This window comes from Falco biarmicus, chromosome 7 (assembly GCF_023638135.1).
Source record: "Falco biarmicus isolate bFalBia1 chromosome 7, bFalBia1.pri, whole genome shotgun sequence".
NCBI lineage: Eukaryota > Metazoa > Chordata > Aves > Falconiformes > Falconidae > Falco > Falco biarmicus.
This window is the reverse complement of record NC_079294.1, coordinates 1,138,384-1,157,350: the sequence shown is the minus strand read 5'-3', so window position 1 is coordinate 1,157,350 and position 18,967 is coordinate 1,138,384. Positions and strand designations below refer to the sequence as shown.

General features: G+C 43.3%; 1 protein-coding gene across 11 annotated transcripts in view; it reads left to right on the top strand.

The window, feature by feature from the left end:
* The window catches only part of MGA (MAX dimerization protein MGA), a 63,817-nt gene extending 45,385 nt beyond the window's left edge, over window positions 1-18,432 (top strand). For 6 of the 11 annotated variants that reach the window (XM_056344992.1, XM_056344990.1, XM_056344991.1 and 3 more), the window contains 8 exons: window positions 4,992-5,116; window positions 6,510-6,561; window positions 8,247-8,432; window positions 9,101-9,212; window positions 10,792-11,025; window positions 12,100-12,276; window positions 12,698-12,850; window positions 13,882-18,432. In XM_056344992.1, coding sequence (XP_056200967.1) covers window positions 4,992-5,116; window positions 6,510-6,561; window positions 8,247-8,432; window positions 9,101-9,212; window positions 10,792-11,025; window positions 12,100-12,276; window positions 12,698-12,850; window positions 13,882-15,182 — 2,340 coding nt within the window. In that variant the 3' untranslated portion in view covers window positions 15,183-18,432. Of the gene's footprint in view, window positions 1-4,991; window positions 5,206-6,509; window positions 6,562-8,246; window positions 8,433-9,100; window positions 9,213-10,791; window positions 11,026-12,099; window positions 12,277-12,697; window positions 12,851-13,881 lie in introns of those variants that run through there. The other 5 variants (XM_056344993.1, XM_056344995.1, XM_056344997.1 and 2 more) reach the window with 5 other exon arrangements.
* The last annotated feature ends 535 nt before the right edge of the window (window positions 18,433-18,967 follow it).

Below are 18,967 nucleotides of genomic sequence, written 5' to 3'. Positions count from 1 at the left end.
TTTTCTCGGTACTGTCACTGGGGACCCTCTGCTGTCAGGCAGTTTGCTCTTTGGGAGCCAGCAACAGGGGTACGGGTTGCCAGGAACAGACAGGTAAGTCAGAGGAGATAGCTTAGAAGCAGGCATTGAAATGCAGAGAGGGAAAAGTGTTACATCTCTGTAGCAGCTTTGGAATTTCTGTTGTAGTGTGGGATTGTTCCTCTTGTGTCCATTAAGGCATTTTACTTCTACAAACTTAAAGACATCTAGAAGTTTTGTAACAACAGGACCTGTGGAAAGGCTGATGCTACCTTTCCTAGAAAGGCAGGGCTTCCAGAAGAATTCTGAAAGTTTTGCACTCTGAGAAGCCCTGCTAGGCTATGAATAGGGCTCAGCCAGTGTCAGATTGGCAGTACTTACTTACATAGGAGTAGCTGTTCTTAGGCAGATATTAATTTCTGATGATCTTCACAATTGTGATACTTTTCCGGTTGTTAGCAAGTCAGAGGTAGAGAGGAAAGATTAGCCACCCCGAAGCATTTTTCCTTTTTTTGTTAAATGTAAGAATGAAAGAAGTAATGTTTTTTGTTGTACACATGTCCACATTCAGTATTTGTAAAGTTAAAACTGTGAAGTTCTTGGTGAGCAATGGAGAGTTGTTACTTCTGTATCCCGCCCACCCCCCCCATCTTTCATGAATAAGATGCCATGTCTTGGGTTCTGAATGCCATTTTTCTAGTATGGTAACATGTAGAAAACATGGTACCACGAGAACATGTCTAGCTGCATAATTAATATCAACCCTTTGGTTAGCCCACTGTAACTTGTCAGCACTCAAAAGCTTTGACATGGTAGTGTTTCTACAGTAAGCTAACTTGCTGAGCCTTTTTTCTTCTCACTTTCTGGATAGTAGCATCTTTTGAACTATGCTGCGTGATGCCCTTCCCTGCAGCATAGTGATGTCCAAATGTAGTTTAGACGGAGCAGTCCTGCCCACCGAAGGAAATCAGTATCTCTTGCATGTAGAATTGCAGCAATGATACTGCATAAAACAGAAAAGCTGGAAAAAATATCCGGAGGCTTCATAGATGACCAAGGAGAGCAGGCAAAAATTAGAAGTACTCTAGGTATAAAGAAATAAAACTATGTTGTCATAAAATGTGACCTGTTAAAATGGAGTAACCCTGTACTTCTCGCAAGTAATATTTTCAACATAATGGCATGTATCTGTTCAGTAGTTCTGTAATTTAAATAGCATCTTTGAATAATTTTTGTTTAGCCAGCTTTTTCCCTCTGGCTTTATGATGCTTTTCCTTCTCTCATCAGGCCCTGGGGAGGATTAAAAAAAGGCTGTGGAAGCAGCTATGCTATGTGTTAAAACACCTGTCGTAGCTCAACAGAAGGTCTGCGTCTGGGGAGATGGTGCAATTTTGGTATCTTCCAACTTGTTTTCTTTTGCTTTCTCTTCCCTCCATTCTTACCAGTTAGTAGACTTGTTTCCAGGGTCAAGCATATGTTCTCCTCAGTAGAGGAATTTTGGAATTTCAGCAATCTGGGTCCTCTAGTGCATCATCTGGTTCACTCTGTGAACCCTGGCATACCTGTTAAGGACACTTAAGAGAATTTGGGAATTTTCAGTTGTGTTCTTGGATTTTCCTGCCTTTCTGTGACCCTGTGTGAATGGGTTAGTCTCTGCTTTTCAATGGGAAAGCTGCAGAATTGACTTAAAGACAACTTGGATGCATCTGTTCTCTTAAGAACAAAATTACTTCATTGACAAAATGCACCCAAAAAGTTGCTCCTGTTCATTGAAACTGGATCTTGATAAAGTCTGTAACAAGTAAAGCAAGTGTGAGGAGGAGTTGTTAAAAAATCACTGGCTGTTTGCCTAAGTGATATTCTTCAGGTGAGATTTTACATAGTGGAACTTAAATTTCTTAAGTTTCTGTAGGCATACAGAGCCACGCAACAGCCATGAAACAAAGCTGTGTACTGTTCAGAGACAGTGCTTGGAAGTTGCTGAAATGCAATGTAGTCTTAACTCGGGCACAATTTCAGTAGCCCCTGCATACGTGTTCTGGATCTGGACTGCCAGCAGTATTTGGTTGGACCTCACCAAGGTCCCGGGGACGTTGTGTCTTCTGACTGTCACTGTCCTGCTGTCTTGGGTAGCAGTGGTGCCATGTAGCTCCTGACCAGCCTGTCGGGTTCAAAGTGACGCACTGCTTCCTTGGTAAAGACAGTTCATTTTCTCTGTGCTGGGCCTGGTCCCAGTGCTAATGAGTCTTACTTTGTGGGAGAATATTTACGAGTTGGAACAAATACGGGTTTTATGGGCTGTCATGCACTGAAAGAAACAGTACTTCCGTAAGAACCCGCCAGTACATACTTTCAAAGTCAGGTGAGAATTTTTTACCTCCATGCTGCTCTTTATACTCGTAACAGGAACTGTTGTGGCATAATACAGATTCATAGCTGCTCTGAAGGAATGCTGCAAGAAACCCTAGAAGTTAGTAGTAGCAGAGTAACTTACCTCCTTTCCAAATAGAGAACTCGACAGAGATCAGAGCTGCTTTCCTGGGCAGGGAAGAATGCTGTCTTTAAAGTCAGCACGTGTTAAAAATACCTTTGAAAGAAAGAGCGAGATTGTTCTCTACAGCTAGTCGTCTCTCATCTAATGTCACTCTCCTTGCTCTTCTCTTTCTTTTTCAAAAGATGTGACTTTTTACAAGCATAGGTAACATGGGAGTGTGCATAGCAGCGTGAAAAGGAGTAAGGATGCTTTTCTGTTCAGATCTAGCAGCTATAGCTGATAACTTGAGCATCACTTTTCTTTGTTACAGCAGTAGTATCTTGGCACTTCATAGTACAGGAAGAGGTGTCAGTTTCTCTGCAAGTGAGTAGTTTAGAAGTTTATACCTCTTTCTACTATAGAATCTACTACCAACGCTTGGTAGAACCCCTCATGATGTGAATGGAGGGTGATGGAAGAATTTGGAATATTTGACAGTGGTTTTCCAGGGGGAGGATGCTGCATGATTTCGTTCTTTTAAAACGAGTGGAAGATTCTGCAGGCAGTATTGCAGATGTGTGTGTATGTATGCAAGTCACTAAAATACATGCACTTTACACACACACTTTTAAAATGTATATATACCCTTTTTCATGTGTGTATATATATGTGCATACACTCACTCTATACTTTACTAAAGGCTACATTGCTACAAAGTATACGTTGTTGTAATTTAAAAAGGTTATATCCCCAGTGTAGTCTTTAGTAAAGGAAGGCAAACTTGCTTAATTTTTGAACTGATTCAGTTTTCTGTAGCCTTAGCCATACAGCCATGGGAGATGCTATGTGACACATGGTTTAAAAAATACCGATAATTTTACGTGGCAGCATGATTCACAGTGGTGGTCACTGCGTGGTGTCAGTAACTAAGGTGGCATTTTTTGTGGTGTTCAAATTTTAATTAGCCCTGCTGTGAGTTGTGGGGTTTGGGGTTGTGGGGTTTTTTTGTTTGTTTGTTTGTTTTTTGTTTAGGAAAGGTTGTGTTTAGTCACCATGAAGAAGCCAAATCAACCCTTAGGTTGTTAAGAGATCCTGCTTCACTGTAAAAGGAAATTTATCAGCTAAGACTTACTGTCTGGTTATAAATTGGGTCCCTTTAACATAGCTGCAGATTTCACAGGTGTAAATTTCATGACAATTGGAAATGTGTATCTTAACCACTTGTTAGATATGCTTGTGTGGTGATTTAGGCTGCTTTTGTTTGTTTTCGTTATAGCCTAATCTGTGGTCAGCTGAGTAAGCCTTTCTAATCTGAGTTTCTTAAAACAGCGGTGTGAGTTGCAGATAACTTTAAATAATTGGTACCCTGAAAAGCATTTACTAGAGGCCACTTACTGATCCAGTATTGTGCATTGCTTTTTTTTCCTGTTCTGCACTTAGTGTTTTTTAACTTAAGTTTTAACTTAAACAGATTAACTGTTTGCATCAGTTTCAGGTAAGTATTCAGTTCAGAGAAGTTGATTGCAGTTCCTCAAAAAGACAGAAAAGAAGGACAAAGAGAAGGAATGAAAGACAGAAGAATAGGAGGACAAGACTGGGTTGGTTCAGGGAACTGGGTGAAATAGAGTACGGAATGGAAGTATAATTACGTTTTCTTAAGGAGGAGAGAGTTCTGCATTCTGCAAGCAGACCAAAGACTATAATATAAAAAGCTCAAAAAACCTGTAATACAAAAACATCAGCTTAATTTTTGGCTTGGGCGGGGGGGGGTGGGCGGGTGGGTGACAGAATGGGGGGTCACCTGCTACTACAAATGGCCACAAGAATATTTAACTTGTAGTTGCTACAGTACTGTAGTTATTCTCTATCTCTGTCTTCAGAGATGGTAGCAAGTTTTCTTGGTCAGGCAAGCATGGAGAAAAAGTACTCTTCAGAATATCATAAATATTTAAAATAATTATTGGGCAGCATTTTGGAAAGAGCCAAAATCATAGTCTTCATCATGTAAGCAGTTTACTGTATGACCCAAAGAAGCCTGGTTATATGATGTTCTGACTGTTGCTATCTTAGGTATGGGATACCATTGCTAAGGAGATAACCATCTCAACCTGTGTCAAAAAAAAATATGTTAATTAGCAACCTGCAGTAGCAGGTTGTAAAGGCAGTTTAATCTTACTTGAAAATGGAGGCAGGAAAGCTCTGCCCTGTAGCAGCTTTTCATCTCACCCATAGTAAAAGCATAAACGACAGAGATGGTTTTGCCCTTACCACATTCATTTTGTGGAGTTGCTAGTGGGAGGAGTTCCTGGAGGTGACAGTTAAAATAACCACCTGCTTAGCACTGTTTATTTATTGGCCAGTGTAGCTGGAGATGTTGATTCTTTAATGGTTCTTAATGTTTTAATGTAATCTCTTTTGAGACTGAAGTGAAACTGTTTTGGCCTGAGCTCTATTGCTAAGTAGATACTCATTTTAAAAAACAAAACAAAAACTGTTCCAGGATGCGTGTGAATACAGTGAGGATGGCGAGCAGGTGGACATTGAGACCGTGGAGGAGCTTTCAGAGAAGATTAACATTGCCCGTCTGAAGGCCACAGCTGCTAATATCCAACCTTCCAAACAGAAGTAAGCATCCTTGGAGAGTGCAACAGTTCTGTATTTGATTGATGAGCTGGCTTTGAATGAACCCATTAAACAACAGGTTTAATGTGATGGTAAGATAAAGCAAGGCTTGTGTCAGGTCTTCCTGAGCACTGGTGCTTCCCAGTGTCTGTGAGGAGGGGGCTGTCAGAACTAAGGGTAGATTTGAGGTGTCTTAGCCTATTTTTTTTTTTTATTTGCTCTCTCCTCTTAATTAATTTGTTCATGGGGATGTATATCTTGAAATGTAAAATTATTATGAGTGAATCACCTCCCTTCCTGCAAACTGAGTATGAGCAGGGGCATCTTTGTTTAAAATGTGATTTTGCAAGCTTTGTTATTTTTGCTGGTGGACTTGTTATTTTTAGGCGGGAGCGTCATTGGCTTAATTCCTGATCCTGTAAATGAAAGCTTTGTCTTTGGGACCATTGCCCCAGCGAAGACTATATTTACATATAGTCTGCTATGGTTGGATAGCTGGGCTTTTATTTTGTTGTTCTTTTGTTGGTTTTTTTTTTTGTTTGTTTGTTTTCTGTTATTATTGCTGCCCTTCCATTTGTAATGACAAAATGCAAAGTAAAATCATGGCTTACTTGAGGTATGTAAAGATGGTCATGGCTGTTTCTCAGTTGCACCAAACAAAAGAATTCAGAATGTTGCATCCTTGGTTCTTTTTAAGAATTTTTTTTTGTAGAAACTGAAAGAATCTGTTTGGTGATGCTATATACCTCCCAGATAGTTCCGATGTTGGGTTTTTTTTCGTTCAAAGATACAGCTCAACTTTTATCTTTAGATGGTGACTTTGCTATAAATTGTGAAGGTCATTCAGTGAGAGAGAAAAACAGATGTTATGTTTTGTAAAAAGGTAATTATTTCAAATGCGTATTGTTCTTTGTTTTCTTGAAGCTCCTAAGATATGAGGAAGCTGTTATTACGTATTGGGATAGTAATGAATGTGAGGATTTTGGTTGGTTTTTCTTGGTGGGGGAGGGATTGCTCTGCTACCTGTATTGAATCTGTGTTTTTTTAAAAAAAAGAACCAAAACATAGTTTTTAAAAAACCAAAAACATTCTGCAGCTAACAGTCACAGGCTGAATTTATTCTCTTTGGCATATAATGAAATAGTTTGTCTTTTGCACTATGAGTTAATTTTACAACTTTCAGAACAGCTTGATTTTTTTTCCAGGATGATGGCATTGGAGATAGCTCACTTTGTTGGGAAAGCTCAACAGTATCCTGCTTTCATGTAGTTATACAAGGAAGAGATAATTTCAAGGGATAAAAATGAGCAATTGTAGTTGCTGTTGGAATGTAGTTAATGAGGATAGAGTGAATGAGATGAGTAGTGTTGGGAAAAACTTTTTACCTTTCTTCCAGATACCATGCTCGTAATTCTTCGGATGAAAAATTATCAGAAAAACCTACGAAGGTATATGTTTGCTCTCCTCTTTCCTTTTGGTATCACACCTCCATTTTAAAGATAAACTTTCATCTCAAGTACGACTCTTAATGCGATTTATCTACCTTCCATATGTTTATGATTCAATGCAAGAAACCAAATGTGTGTATGGGGGGAAGGGGCTCGGTCCAAATCTCTTTAAAGAAAAAGGACAGCTGCTGGCATCGGTGGGTTTCAGATGCAGCTTTATGTATGGGAGGAGTATCTGCCTTTTATTAGTATGTTTGCTTAGGTTTTGTGTTCTTGGCATAAATAATTGTTATAGCACACAAAATAATGAACAACTGAGAAATGTTTTCATGTGTAGAAGACGACAGTATGTAGGATTATGTAGCACAGCACTGGGCGAAGGATTTCTGAAGACAGTAGTTTAAATAATACGTATTTAGGCAAGTTACGGATAATGCAGAATCCTCTCAAACCAAAACTCACTGCAGTCCTTCTGAAGCTGATGCCGTATTTTAGGGTGGCTTTGAAGCCAGTTTCACCAACTGTCCATGGTCATGTCCGTGCTGTACTAGATGCCAGATGTAGAGCTATCTGCTGGGGTGGGGCTCTGAGGTGGGCTGTGAGCCTGGTGTTTGTCCTGTACGTTAGAGCAGGCTGGTACGTATGCCTTTGCTTGAGATGGTTCCAGGGTGCTCTGCCTGCCTTGCCTTCTCCACGTACTCTTCTCTCTGCCCTGGAATTTACGGCATGGGGCCCTGCCTGGGGAGGAGCCGAGTGGCCAGTGCAGGAGCAGATGCGTTGCAGCCTTACTGCAGCCTTACTGTGCTCGGTCTGCCTTTGGGGGCAAAGTGGATGTCAGGAGCCGGGTTTCGGGAGGGTCGGCTCAGAAATACCATCACTGGACGTGAGGAGCCTTTCCACTGATTCACTGGGGTTTGGAGCAGACCTAAAATGATGTTAAAAAGCCTGCGTTAATGCTACTCTTGAAATACTACTTCATCATAAAATAAATAGCATAGTTGTACCAAACCTGTAAAAGTAACGATGAAATAACAAACCTTCAAATCTGTAGAGATCAGTAATTATGCTTATTGCCTGTCAACCCTTTTCGAAGCTTAAGCAAATTCAAAATCAGAGCCTGTCTTGTGACACTTTCTGTTTCTTGGTAGGTGTCTGGGGTCATAAGTTCGATTCCAATCTTTCACATTCTTACCTACAATGTCTCTTGGCCCCAACCCATATGTACCCATGAAACGAAATAGAAATCAGACTAGTTTCACTCTAGGGAAAAATTCAGGTGTCTGATATTTGATGTGATTGTTTCATTCATTAGTAGACTTCTTTGACAGGCAGACAACAAAAAAAATTTGGGCTCAAACGTGCGTGATTTTGCTGTAATCCTGTGGTTTAACTAAGTAGCCTTGTATTGCCAAAAAAAAAAAAAAATGCTTATGAGTAGAAGGGACCGCTCATGATCTTTTCCTTTAGGGTTGATGCGATTATGTTGGTCATTTCTTGTTGGTCAGCATTTCATGCTTATTGCGTGCGCTTCTGACGCTGAACTTCCATGAAGCCATACTAGCAGAGTAGCATGATACGAGATCTTCAGGTGTAAATCAGCCCTGTAAATGAGGCATGCCTTTGAATGTTGTTTGCTGTGACATTACCCTTTTTATTTAAACTGGTCAATACGGTTACTTCTCCAGCAGAAACGTCAACTCTGGCACAGAAAGCTGAAGACTGAGGCAGAAGCCTTTGCTCATTACCGCCAGACACACACAGCAAATGAACGCCGGCGTCGTAATGAAATGAGAGATCTCTTTGAGAAGCTGAAGAGAACTCTGGGGTTGCACAACCTTCCCAAGGTCTCCAAATGCTACATTCTCAAGCAAGTAAGTATTTTGACGCTTAAGTGAGGATGAGAATCGTTAACTCTGGTCAGAGTAATTAAGCTAGTATGGACTCCTTGAGCTGAGTCCGAGTGATACTGTGAACAGTGAACTTCTGTCACCTTTACAGGACTCGCCAGAAGAAAACGCTATCTGAAAGCGTTTGTATTCCTAAAAACTTAATGATACAGATGCCTTATTTTGGATTAACCCTCTCCTTGTTGTGTTCTTTATGAGTTTAACCATGGAAGGTTATGTCTTAATTCCTTGGCAGCGTAGTGTGTACATCAGGCAATTTTGAAATTCATTGAGGACTTCACTTTTTTTGATGCAGAAGATAGCATTCGATTATTATACTGACACTGAAGTCTTAGTTGTGAAGATGTAAATGACAGAAAACAAAATGTAAATTGTAGGTACATAATTAGGTTTATCAGCTGTACCTTGAAATTGTGGGATAAAAGTTAGGGTTTTTTCTTTAAAAAGGATGAACAAGTTTATCGCTTTTCAGCTTGCATTTAGGTAAAGCTGGCATTACATGGTACTTAATGAGTCCTGGTTTCTCAAGGTGATGAAAATGTCTAAATTCTGTCAAGGTTTCTGGGAAGGAAAATTATTTTATTATTTTGGGTATCATTGGTTTATAAATCAGTTCCCTGACACTTTTCTAGGCCTATGAAGAAATCCAAGGATTGACTGATCAGGCAGATAAATTTATTGGACAGAAGAACTTACTGACACGCAAACAAGATGTTTTGATTCGAAAAGTATCCACGCTTTCAGGTGAGACTCTTTTTGGGTGCAGACTAGCTGGAATAATGAAAGAAAGGGCTTTTAAGAGTCAGGGTGTGTGGAGTAATCCTCTGTGGATCCAGGTGAGTCATTAGTTCACGTAAATCATAGACTGGATGCCAAACAGACCTGCTAAGCTCTGACTCACCGATACACTTATGCTGATGAGAGCTGCTTGTGTCTTCCTTTGTGCCTGAAGGAAGGGCAGCATGACCTGTGCTGCGAGCGCGGGCTTGGGTTCCTGCGCGCTGCCTGTGCTCTGGGGGGAAGGCGCCCCGTTCTCTCATCGGTCACATCCTGAAACCGCGCTGCTCGGTGCTTGGCGAGTGTACACCGCTGGTTCTGAGCAGTGCCGAGACCTCTGCCTGCCTTTGTCAGCTTTGCAAGTAACTGTTCTGCTGCTTCTCTGAGAACGGGTGCTGTAGCGGTGTCTATAAGGCAGCAGCCCTGGCTGTAGAAGGAGAGTGCAGCGTGCTTGGAGCTGCAGCTCACCTGGGCATCTCCAGACAAAGCCGCGTTCATTGTGTTTGTTGTGTCTTCCTGTTGGTTTGGAGGTGCCGGAAAGCTGTGACTTGTGTTCAGCCAGTGCCAAAATGTGTGTGAGCAAACAAAACATTTGACTATTCCTGTAATCTTCTTACTGTCTGGGGATAGAAACAGGAGGCTACCTGTAAAGTAGAAATAAATGCAAGATACTTACATCGTGTGCATTTATGTGAATCAGCTCGTGTGTATTTTAGGTACTTGTTAAAAAAAAAATCTAAAAAAAAAAATAATCAAGAAGTGTTTTTAATAATCCTTACTCTTAATCCAGAAGTGTGTGATAGGCCTCTTGGGCAGGGAGTGAAAGCAGGCGACTTCACAAATTTTTCTGATCTTTCGAATTCATAGTGAAGTACCTCAAAACTAATGAGGAAAAAAATTCCATTCAGGAGAGCTAGTTAATTACAGACTTAATTAAAGATAGACCATGATGTTAGAACATAAATACTAAGCAGGAAACAAGCCAGTATAGTTATTTCAACTTCAATCGTACTAAATTGTGTGCATCTGCAGAAAACGTTTATAAAATACTCGTTTGCTCAAGGTTACAATTTTCACGTCAATGCTAAACTGTACGTGAGTTTACCTCTAAATGCCGTTTGAGTAACAGGGCCCATCAATCCCAAGAAATTTCATACCAGGTGAGGGTAGCATTTTGTCTGGCAGTTACACTTGTATCATTAGGAGAGCCCCAAGGGGTTTTTCACAGCTGTGGATACTTTCAAACAGTACTTGTTCAGCGAGGGCTAGTGCTTGTCCAAGCTGGTTTCTGCTCATCAAAGTTGAAGATAAATTTTAACATGTATGGATGTTTCTGAAGGAAAAAAAAACCCCACCTTGTAATAAATAGCTAATGACTTCCTTTTGTTGTTAAGCGAGCTGTTTACTTGGTGGGGGTGGGGTTATCTCTTGTATAGTAGTTGAATGTTGTCAGCGTAATAGATTTTTAGTTCTGCCTTAAGCTCTTCAGTTCCAGAAGGAGAGTTTGAAGATACGGGGTTTTTTACATTTATTAATTTTTACATAGGGAAGACAGAAGAGGTTGTCCTGAAGAAGCTAGAATACATTTATGCCAAACAAAAAGCAGTAGAAGCACAAAAAAAGAAGAAACAAGCTGAGCCGGAGGAATCTGTTGTAACCTCAACTGCTAGCGCACAGCAAGAAGGATCTTCTGCTCCCTCCAGAGAGCTGGCCCAAATGACTATGACAAATAGGAGAGGCAAGCCACTGATACTCGCCAGGAAAGGAGCCCATGCCACAGGTGGGCTAAAAGCAATGCACGTTTCGCGTAAAGGGGAGACAGACGATGAAGCAGCACCCCGTGGGAGAGCAAAATGCTCTGGCCTGCTTGTGCAGGCAGCTTCGTTCTTGAAGCAGAATTGAGGACTGGACCGGGAAGTGCCCATCCAGTAGGTGTGGGAACAATTTGTTCTCGGGAAGGGGGAGACCAGCACTGCTGAGACCTTCAAACGAACGGGACTTTTGAGTCCCAGAACGATGGGAAGAAAATTCCCGTGAAGTTGTCCTTTTGGTCTCATGCAGTTTCGCTGCAGTAATTTCTGAGAGCCACAGGTGGTTCTTTGCTGACTCAAAACCTGAAGCCCAACCCCCAGAATACTGGAGCTGCTAGATTCTGTTTTTAAAACATCGCTCCCCAAACAATCTTAGCTGTCAGAGTGCTGAAAGACTGGCTTTTAAATTAAATGCCAGAATTTTCAGACACTTGAGAAGTTTTCTGGAGCCAAGAACTTGTGCAGAAGTATTTTGGCATTTATGGAGACTTTCATACCATAAATGTAGGAAGGAACAAAAAGCATGGCAGAAATCTAGACTTTCACGGTAGTACTGCTGTAATACTCTTAAGGATCTGGTGATGCTTCTTATTTTGGTGATAATAAATAACTTCGCTTGAAGTGGTCTTGGGCTTTTATAAACAACCGGTTATTCGGGTTTCCCAAGCCTCACTTTTGTCCAGTCCTGGGGAAGTCTGGCATCAGAATGTGGATGTGGCGTGGGAGCTTCCTTTCTTTGGACTGAACAATTAATACCCTTATGTAACTTCAGCAGGACTGCTCTGATGGTTGATCAGGGTGATGCTCTGGAGAGCTAGGGTTGTTACACTGCACAAAGAGACGGTACAGGCTGGCTCTAGCTGTGTAGGTGAGGTTCCTGGAGCCTGCACGGCTTCCGTAGCAGCTTTCTATTCTAGGGCTTGTAAACCTTCTAGCTGGAGTGCCTTCCACAGCTGTACTTACCCCTGGGTCGCAGGACGCTGTTTGCCGTCAGGGGTGCTGTGCCAGAATAAACTACTGATGTACGTATTTCTTTTTTGCAGAGGACACCCCATCCTCTCTCACGCTGACTGCTGCAAGCCTGGTGATGACGCCGCAGGGCCAGGTGCTCACCCTGAAGAGCCCGCTGGTCCCGGGGCAGGTAGCAGCTGTGCCTTCCACGCTGCTGCAAGCCGAGTTAAAGCCTCGCACCGTCAGTACTGCCATGACAGCACAACCAGGTATGATCACGCGAGAACATGTTAATGGAAGCCAGTACAATGCTTTTCATAGATGTGCATGGCAGTTTACAGAGTAACATGTTATTTAATCTTTGATGTAGTTTTTGGGGTTTTTTTTACAACTTAACTGGCTGAGGTAGAACCTGGCTGTGGTAAGAGAGCTGTGATATTATTAACTCTGAACTGTCATTTATCAACAGGTAAGTCAAGTCTATTAAATTTTCACTAATCCCAAATTAGGGAAACATAGGGAAGATTTCTTAATCACCTAACCAATCTATATTTCTCTTTTTTTACCACTTCCAGACGCTATTGCAGTGTAAAGAATTGCCTAGGCAAGGCTCTTATTTTCCAGGCTTAACTGAGTATCTGAAAGGCTCTTGTTTCCACCTCACCCCCCCTTCCCCTTTTCTTGGATAAGGTATTGCTTCTGTGATGATTCAGCTCCCAGGATCAACAGTTCCTGTCCAAGTAAAAGGAATCCTTACTAACTCTACCATTCCCATTACACTGTCAACTGTTGCTGGAAACCCAGTGCCCTCAACAGTAGTGTCAGCCACAGAGCCCCATTCAGGTAGGCTCTCTGATTTTATGGATCTTTCTGCTTGCATGCAGGGAACGTTATCCTTGCAAAAATGAAGGTAAACTGTTTTCTCACTAGGCAGCGATGATAGGTATTATTGTCTGGGTAGCCAAAGCAAATGCTCTGAACAGTTTAGAGGGGCCCCTAGGGGATTACAGATGAGTAATTTAACTTTTTAACTTCCCTTCACTTCACTGAGCCTCTTTGCCCTTAGCAAAATCAGAGCGAGCGGGGACTGGGACGTGTCTGCGGCGTGATGTGTCCTGCTGGGGAAGCCGCGGTTCGCAGCGGTGCTGGGCTGTTGAAAATTGTTGCCGGTTAGGGCCAGGCTCCCCCTGCGGCACGGCCCCTCGCCAGCTCTGCTGCCCTCGGAGGAGATGTCCTCTCACACCGAGCACCTACCTTGCTGGCTCTGGGCGCAGGGTGGTTCCTGGCAGTCGGGTGCTGCTTGCTGTCAGCTGCCTTCAAAGCAAGCCACTTGCTTTCTGCTTCATTGTAGTCATTTGGTCATCACGGAAAAGGAAATTTCGCTGCGGGTTTGGGGCTGGGCAAAATCCGTGTGCTGCAAATAGGAAACTGTGTGGAGGCAAAAAGTAATGGCGTAGTCTCTGAAGTGCCTCTGTAGGATTGCGCACAAAACCGGTATCGCAAAATGTGAGCGTAAAAGTAAAGCGTAAAAAACCAAACAGTAAGGGAGAAAATAGTGTTTGTCTGACTTCCTTGTGTGTCCCCAGCTGCATTGTAGGCGTTACAGTTAGCGGCATTTGTGCCTGCCTGCTGGAGGGGGGACGGGGCGGGTGGCTCTGGGGTGGCGGCTGTGGAGCTTGCTCTTGTTCTGCAAGTTGAACGTTAAGCTGTTAGTGTTTTAAGGCTTCACTTGACCAAAACTGTGTAAGCAGTTTAAATTGTGAATAGCAGCTTATGTGAGGAAGACCTGAAAGTGTGAGCAAATAATATTTAATTAGGAATTACCTTGCAGTTAACGTGGATCCTGACAGACGCTGCTTTGTTTGGTTTTGCAGAAAGCGAAGATTCCTTCATGATGCCCAAGATTGTTAACGTAACATCACTGGCTGGTGAGGGAAGCATGAGTCTAAACCTGAACAGAAGCAAAAATTCTAATGTAACAACAGCTGCAGGTACTCAGGCTTGCGAGAAATCCTTGGCTGTAACACCCCTTGAAAGTAGAAAGAGCGGTAGTGTCCTTTCAGAAGAAAAAGCCAAACCATGTGCTGGAGACAGCGGCGGAGATGGAAGAAATACCACAGGCCCCACAAAAGTTTTATTTGAAAATAAAGATGCCTTTCCACAGCTCCGGAACGTGTCATCCACAAAGGAACCTCCAGAGTCCTTTGGCAAAAAGCTCTGCATCGGTGACTTTGTAGGAAGCCAAGCCAGGAAGAAGGACGGTGACTCCGCAGGGGAAAGATTAAAATCTAAAGAACTGCCGTTCCGCAAGCTGCAGATCAAGGATTCCCGGATAGAAGTGGAACTGAGGAAAGTAGCATCCGCAATGGAGGAAGCAGAACTGGATCCAAGTGAGTTACTGAGCAGCATCGAGGAGAGCGATGACACCGATGAAACCCTCACGTCACTGCTCAATGAGATTGCCTTCCTCAACCAGCAGCTGAACGACGATGCTTCAGCCATGTCGGAACTGCCCAGCACCCTCAACTCGGAATTCTCTCATGAGGATGCAGAGGCTCGTCGGGGGGCAGCCAGTGATCTCGGTGCTGCAGATGGGTCTGCCTTCCAATTTGGCCATCTGGGAGGCAGTTTTAAGGACCTTTCTGAAGTTTCGGAGGGTGGTGGCTCTATAAGTCCCCTCTTGCTGCACCTGGCAGATGATGACCTTACTGACGGGGACAAGAACTCTGGGGAGCCTTCATCTGAAGCAGACGTTTTAAAGATAGTAATAGGTACCGAAATGAAGGATCCGCTTCCCAGCCTGTCCATAACCAGTGGCGGGAATGGCAAAACCGTCACGACCTTGGCAGAGGCCAGTAACGTGACTCCACCGGTTTTGCAGATGAAGACTAACCCAGAAGCCGGTAGTGCTGACGCGTTGTGGAGGCCCATGCCCAAGCTGGCGCCGCTTGGATTGAAAGTGGCAACTCTGCCAGTGGACTCGGAAGGGCAGAGTAATAAAGTGATGCCCTTGTTGGCGCCTGTAGTTGCAAAATTGGCACCCAGTGGGGCAAAAACTTCGTTATCCACAACTGTTCAAGACGGACAGGATAACAAAGTGATGCCCATGTTAGCACCTGTGGTTACGAAACTGAATACTGCTGGGACCTTGCCTTCAAATTCAGCAAGCAAATAAAGGCATCTATTTTTTATCAGAGACTGGAATGGAGATGTGGAGCGGTGTTGGAGTTCGGCAGCCTCCCTTGTCTGCAGCGCTCGTTTTCTGTATGGCATCGGCACTCTGTTCATCTGAGGGCAGGCCCCAGCTTGAGAAATAAGTGCTGTGAAACTTTATGCATTTTTACCTCACGGTTGTATTCTGGGTGTTCTCATTCCCCTTCACAAAACAAAGATGGTCCTTAACCATTGCTGGGCACTGGTATCCTTCCAAAATTGGGTCCTTCACACAAATAGTTTGTCAAAGGACTGAGAAATCTGGGCTGTTGAAAGAGACACACACACACATCCCCGCAGGGAGGCAGCTGTCTTGTTTGGGGGGGAAAATCTGAATTACTTGTTTTTGTACCAGGCAAATTATCTATGCAGAAATGGGATTGTTCACATTCGCTGGTTTTAGTGTTTGCAGAACATGATGAATGTGCAGAAATGAGACTGCGGTTACGCTCAAACTTGTTACCTAGAGCAGCGGGAGGGAAACCTGAGACTGTGCAGAGGGCTGCAGTGGAAAGGTTTTGTTCTTTGGTGCTAGATAGTTCTCTGGCAGAGACTCTCTTTAGGAGCTTATGCACAGAAGATTTTAATAAACATCTATAACTCACTACATGGGAATCCCGTTTCCCAGTGTAATTAGAAGTAGGGCAGTATGTTAACTTTAATAAAACTACTAAAAAGAACCCTCACTGTCACCTCCTGCCCCTATACGAATACTCCCTCCTTTGATGCATAGGAAGGAAAAATCACAAGGAGCAGAAGCAGATTTGGGCACCCTGTTGCTATGTCTTTAAATACATTGCTGAAATAGCTTGAGTGTTTTCCCAGTTCTTGTTTTCTTTCCTCCTGTCGTTCTCCGAGATGTATTCGGTGGCTAGGAATGTTCATAGGAAGAAGCGTTGCTTTGTAAAAGTACAGAACACTTTCAGCTTTCAGGACTGTTGTAGCCTAGTGTGAATGAGCGAGGTGTATATGTGAATGTACATATGAAAATATGTGAATATCTTTCCAAACCTTCCATTTCTTTATAAATTCAGGAAAGGTACTCAGAGGTTTCTCACTGCATTTGCACAAGTTGTGTATAGCAAAAAAAGTCAACAAAAATGCTCATTACCAGGGAAATAGGGCAGTATTGAATCACAAGATGTATTTTTTATTCTTCTCTGCCACTGCTTACTCAATAACCTGTAGATACTCTTCACCGTTCAGCTGTTGGATGTGAAGGGCCTGCAGACTGTAAAGATATTTATATTTTTGTACACAACTTTTGTTTTCATAGTTTTCTTGAGAAATTAAATTTTCAGCCTAGGAGAGATGATTTGTTAATGAGTGTATACACAATCTTTTTCCTATCGAGTTTGTAAATATGATTTATGGTGCGCTTGAGGGGCTTCTTAACTGCTCCGAAAAGGTAAAACACGTCGCCATGAAAATGACATAGAATTTGGTGGGTGGTGCATTTCGATTTATGTTAGGAATGTAATCCCCTGTCTTACTGTTCCAGCAACGGCAGCTGGGTGCCCACCCCCCACCCCCCAGATCCCTCATCTCTGGCAGTAACGCAGGAATTTGCTCTCTCCAGCGCGGAGGCTGCGCGGGTGTTGCGAGGGGGGTTCTGCCACGCGGGGGGAGCAGCGTTTGTGCGCAGCACGGCTGCGCGGCCTGTTCAGTGAGCCGCGTGTTCTGGGTCTGTCTGGGTGGGATCCGTCAGGGGATACACACACCTGGGGTGTTTCCTCGTCTGTTTTATGATACCGTGCTGCAGAGGGGAGAAGCCCTTCAAGCTGGGTTTGCGTACAGTTACTCCAGAGCCCACGTCCAAAAGGTTCCTCACCTGGCCATTCTGAATGGCGTGTTTTAAAGCAGTCGTGTTCATTGCCTTTTGCGTATTTACTGGTTTAATATTTGATGCAAGTCCTCCATTCGTGATTTGGAAAAGGGGAGTACAGGTCACCATGAGTGTCCTGCAGGGTCGTATGGTTGTCAGTGAATGCCTTAGAAAAAGGGATTCACAACATGAATCAAGTATTTAGACATGCGTGGCTTATTATCAAAGAATTTTAACCTTATCTTAAACCAGTGGAAATCTGGAGTAACTGAACGAGTTTAGTAGCACTGCATCAGATTTAAATTCATTTATCTGGGAAATCTGGTTCTGAGCATTTCTGATAGGCTGAAGTTGCTCATTTTAATACCTACGGCCCCGTGTTCGACCAGTAGATTGTGTTCCTCCTACGTGTGAAACAGCAGCCGGAACGGTGCTGCGATGCTGTTCAGATTCCTAATCCCTGACCTTTCTTTCTGCACCTCATCCTTCTGTGGTTCCAAATGGCTGATTTTAAGTACGGAATTGTGCGCTAATCGTACCCGAGTAGCTTTTTTAAAGAAGCACGTGTGCTTTGCATACTTTGTGGGACAGAGAAAGCGCTGTAACGTGAAAACCATTCGAACATTATCTAAAATAAATGCTGTACTTTTGAGTATTTGCCCATTATCAAGGTAGTGGAAAATGCCTGGATGTGTTTACTGTTTGGCACTGGGCAGTGAAGAATTTGACTGCAGTAGAAACGTACTGTGTAACGCTGGCAGCAAAAACGTTTGGTTCCTGAATGTGATTACTGAATTAACTACGAACAGACACCACATTTGGCCGCAAAAAGCGGTAGTTGGTGCGGTTCTGGGAGGGGTCTGTGATGGGTTCTGCCAGGCAACAAAGCGCGTTTGAAATGGTCCTCGTCTTTGCTCCCCTTGTTCCACCGTCTCATGTCCGCAGCTTGATTTTTTTGCTTTGAGTTTAAACGCTAACTCCTTTTTCGCTCCTCCCTCAAGCTCCCACTGGTGTTGAACATACTTTTCAAAAAATACCTATGCTGTCTTTTGAGGCAATAATGCGAGAGTGTGACGTGTAATGAGAAGACTTTAGAATGAGGAGAAGAAAGGAAACCCCTGCAAGGCGCACGTTTTCACTAGACCAAGAGACCCGGAGATTTTCTTTGTTTTTTACACATCTGTAAATAGACTGGAATGTTTTTAAGAATATAATGAAATGTCAGATTTAGCTTTTTTCCTTTTATATATTAAAATATATCTTTCCCTCTTTTCTGCTTTTGAAAAATTGATATTTTTGTAGAAATCTTAACAGTACAGGACTCAAATAACTATATGTGAGGGACAAAGTGTAAAACTAAAATAAACCAACTGAGGTCGACTAGAAACTGGCTTTGCAAGTTTATTACAGGGAGGGAGAGGGCGCAGAAATGGCGCGGTGGTGTGCTGCCGGTGACACGTGGCATTGGACCTGAGCGAGTGACACACGCCTGTGCTCTGAGGCAGAAGTCTTGGCAAGGCAGGCATCTGGGGGTTGGTTCGAGGCATCGGGACCGCAGGGAGGAGATTTCTCTTGTCAGTCCTGAGCCGGACGCAGGAAACGTTACCTGCTGTAAGAAGGGGTTGTGGCTGCGAAACGCAGAACAGGTACCAAAGGGGCTTTGTTTTCACCAAAGCGCATCCTGAGCACGCAGCCAGGGCGGTTAACATCCCGTCGTGGCCTAACAAGAAAAAAACCGATGGCTGAAGGCTAAGCCCACATAAAATCGGCCCGCATAAAATCGCTCTCCACCCTCCCTGCCCCAACCCCAACTTAGGTTAATCCTTTGTATCGTTCCCTTCCGCGGGGCTGTACGCACAGCTGCTAGGGGAGCAGGTCTGAGGATCTGTTGCCCAGTGAAGTGTCAGAGGAGATGCTTTTTT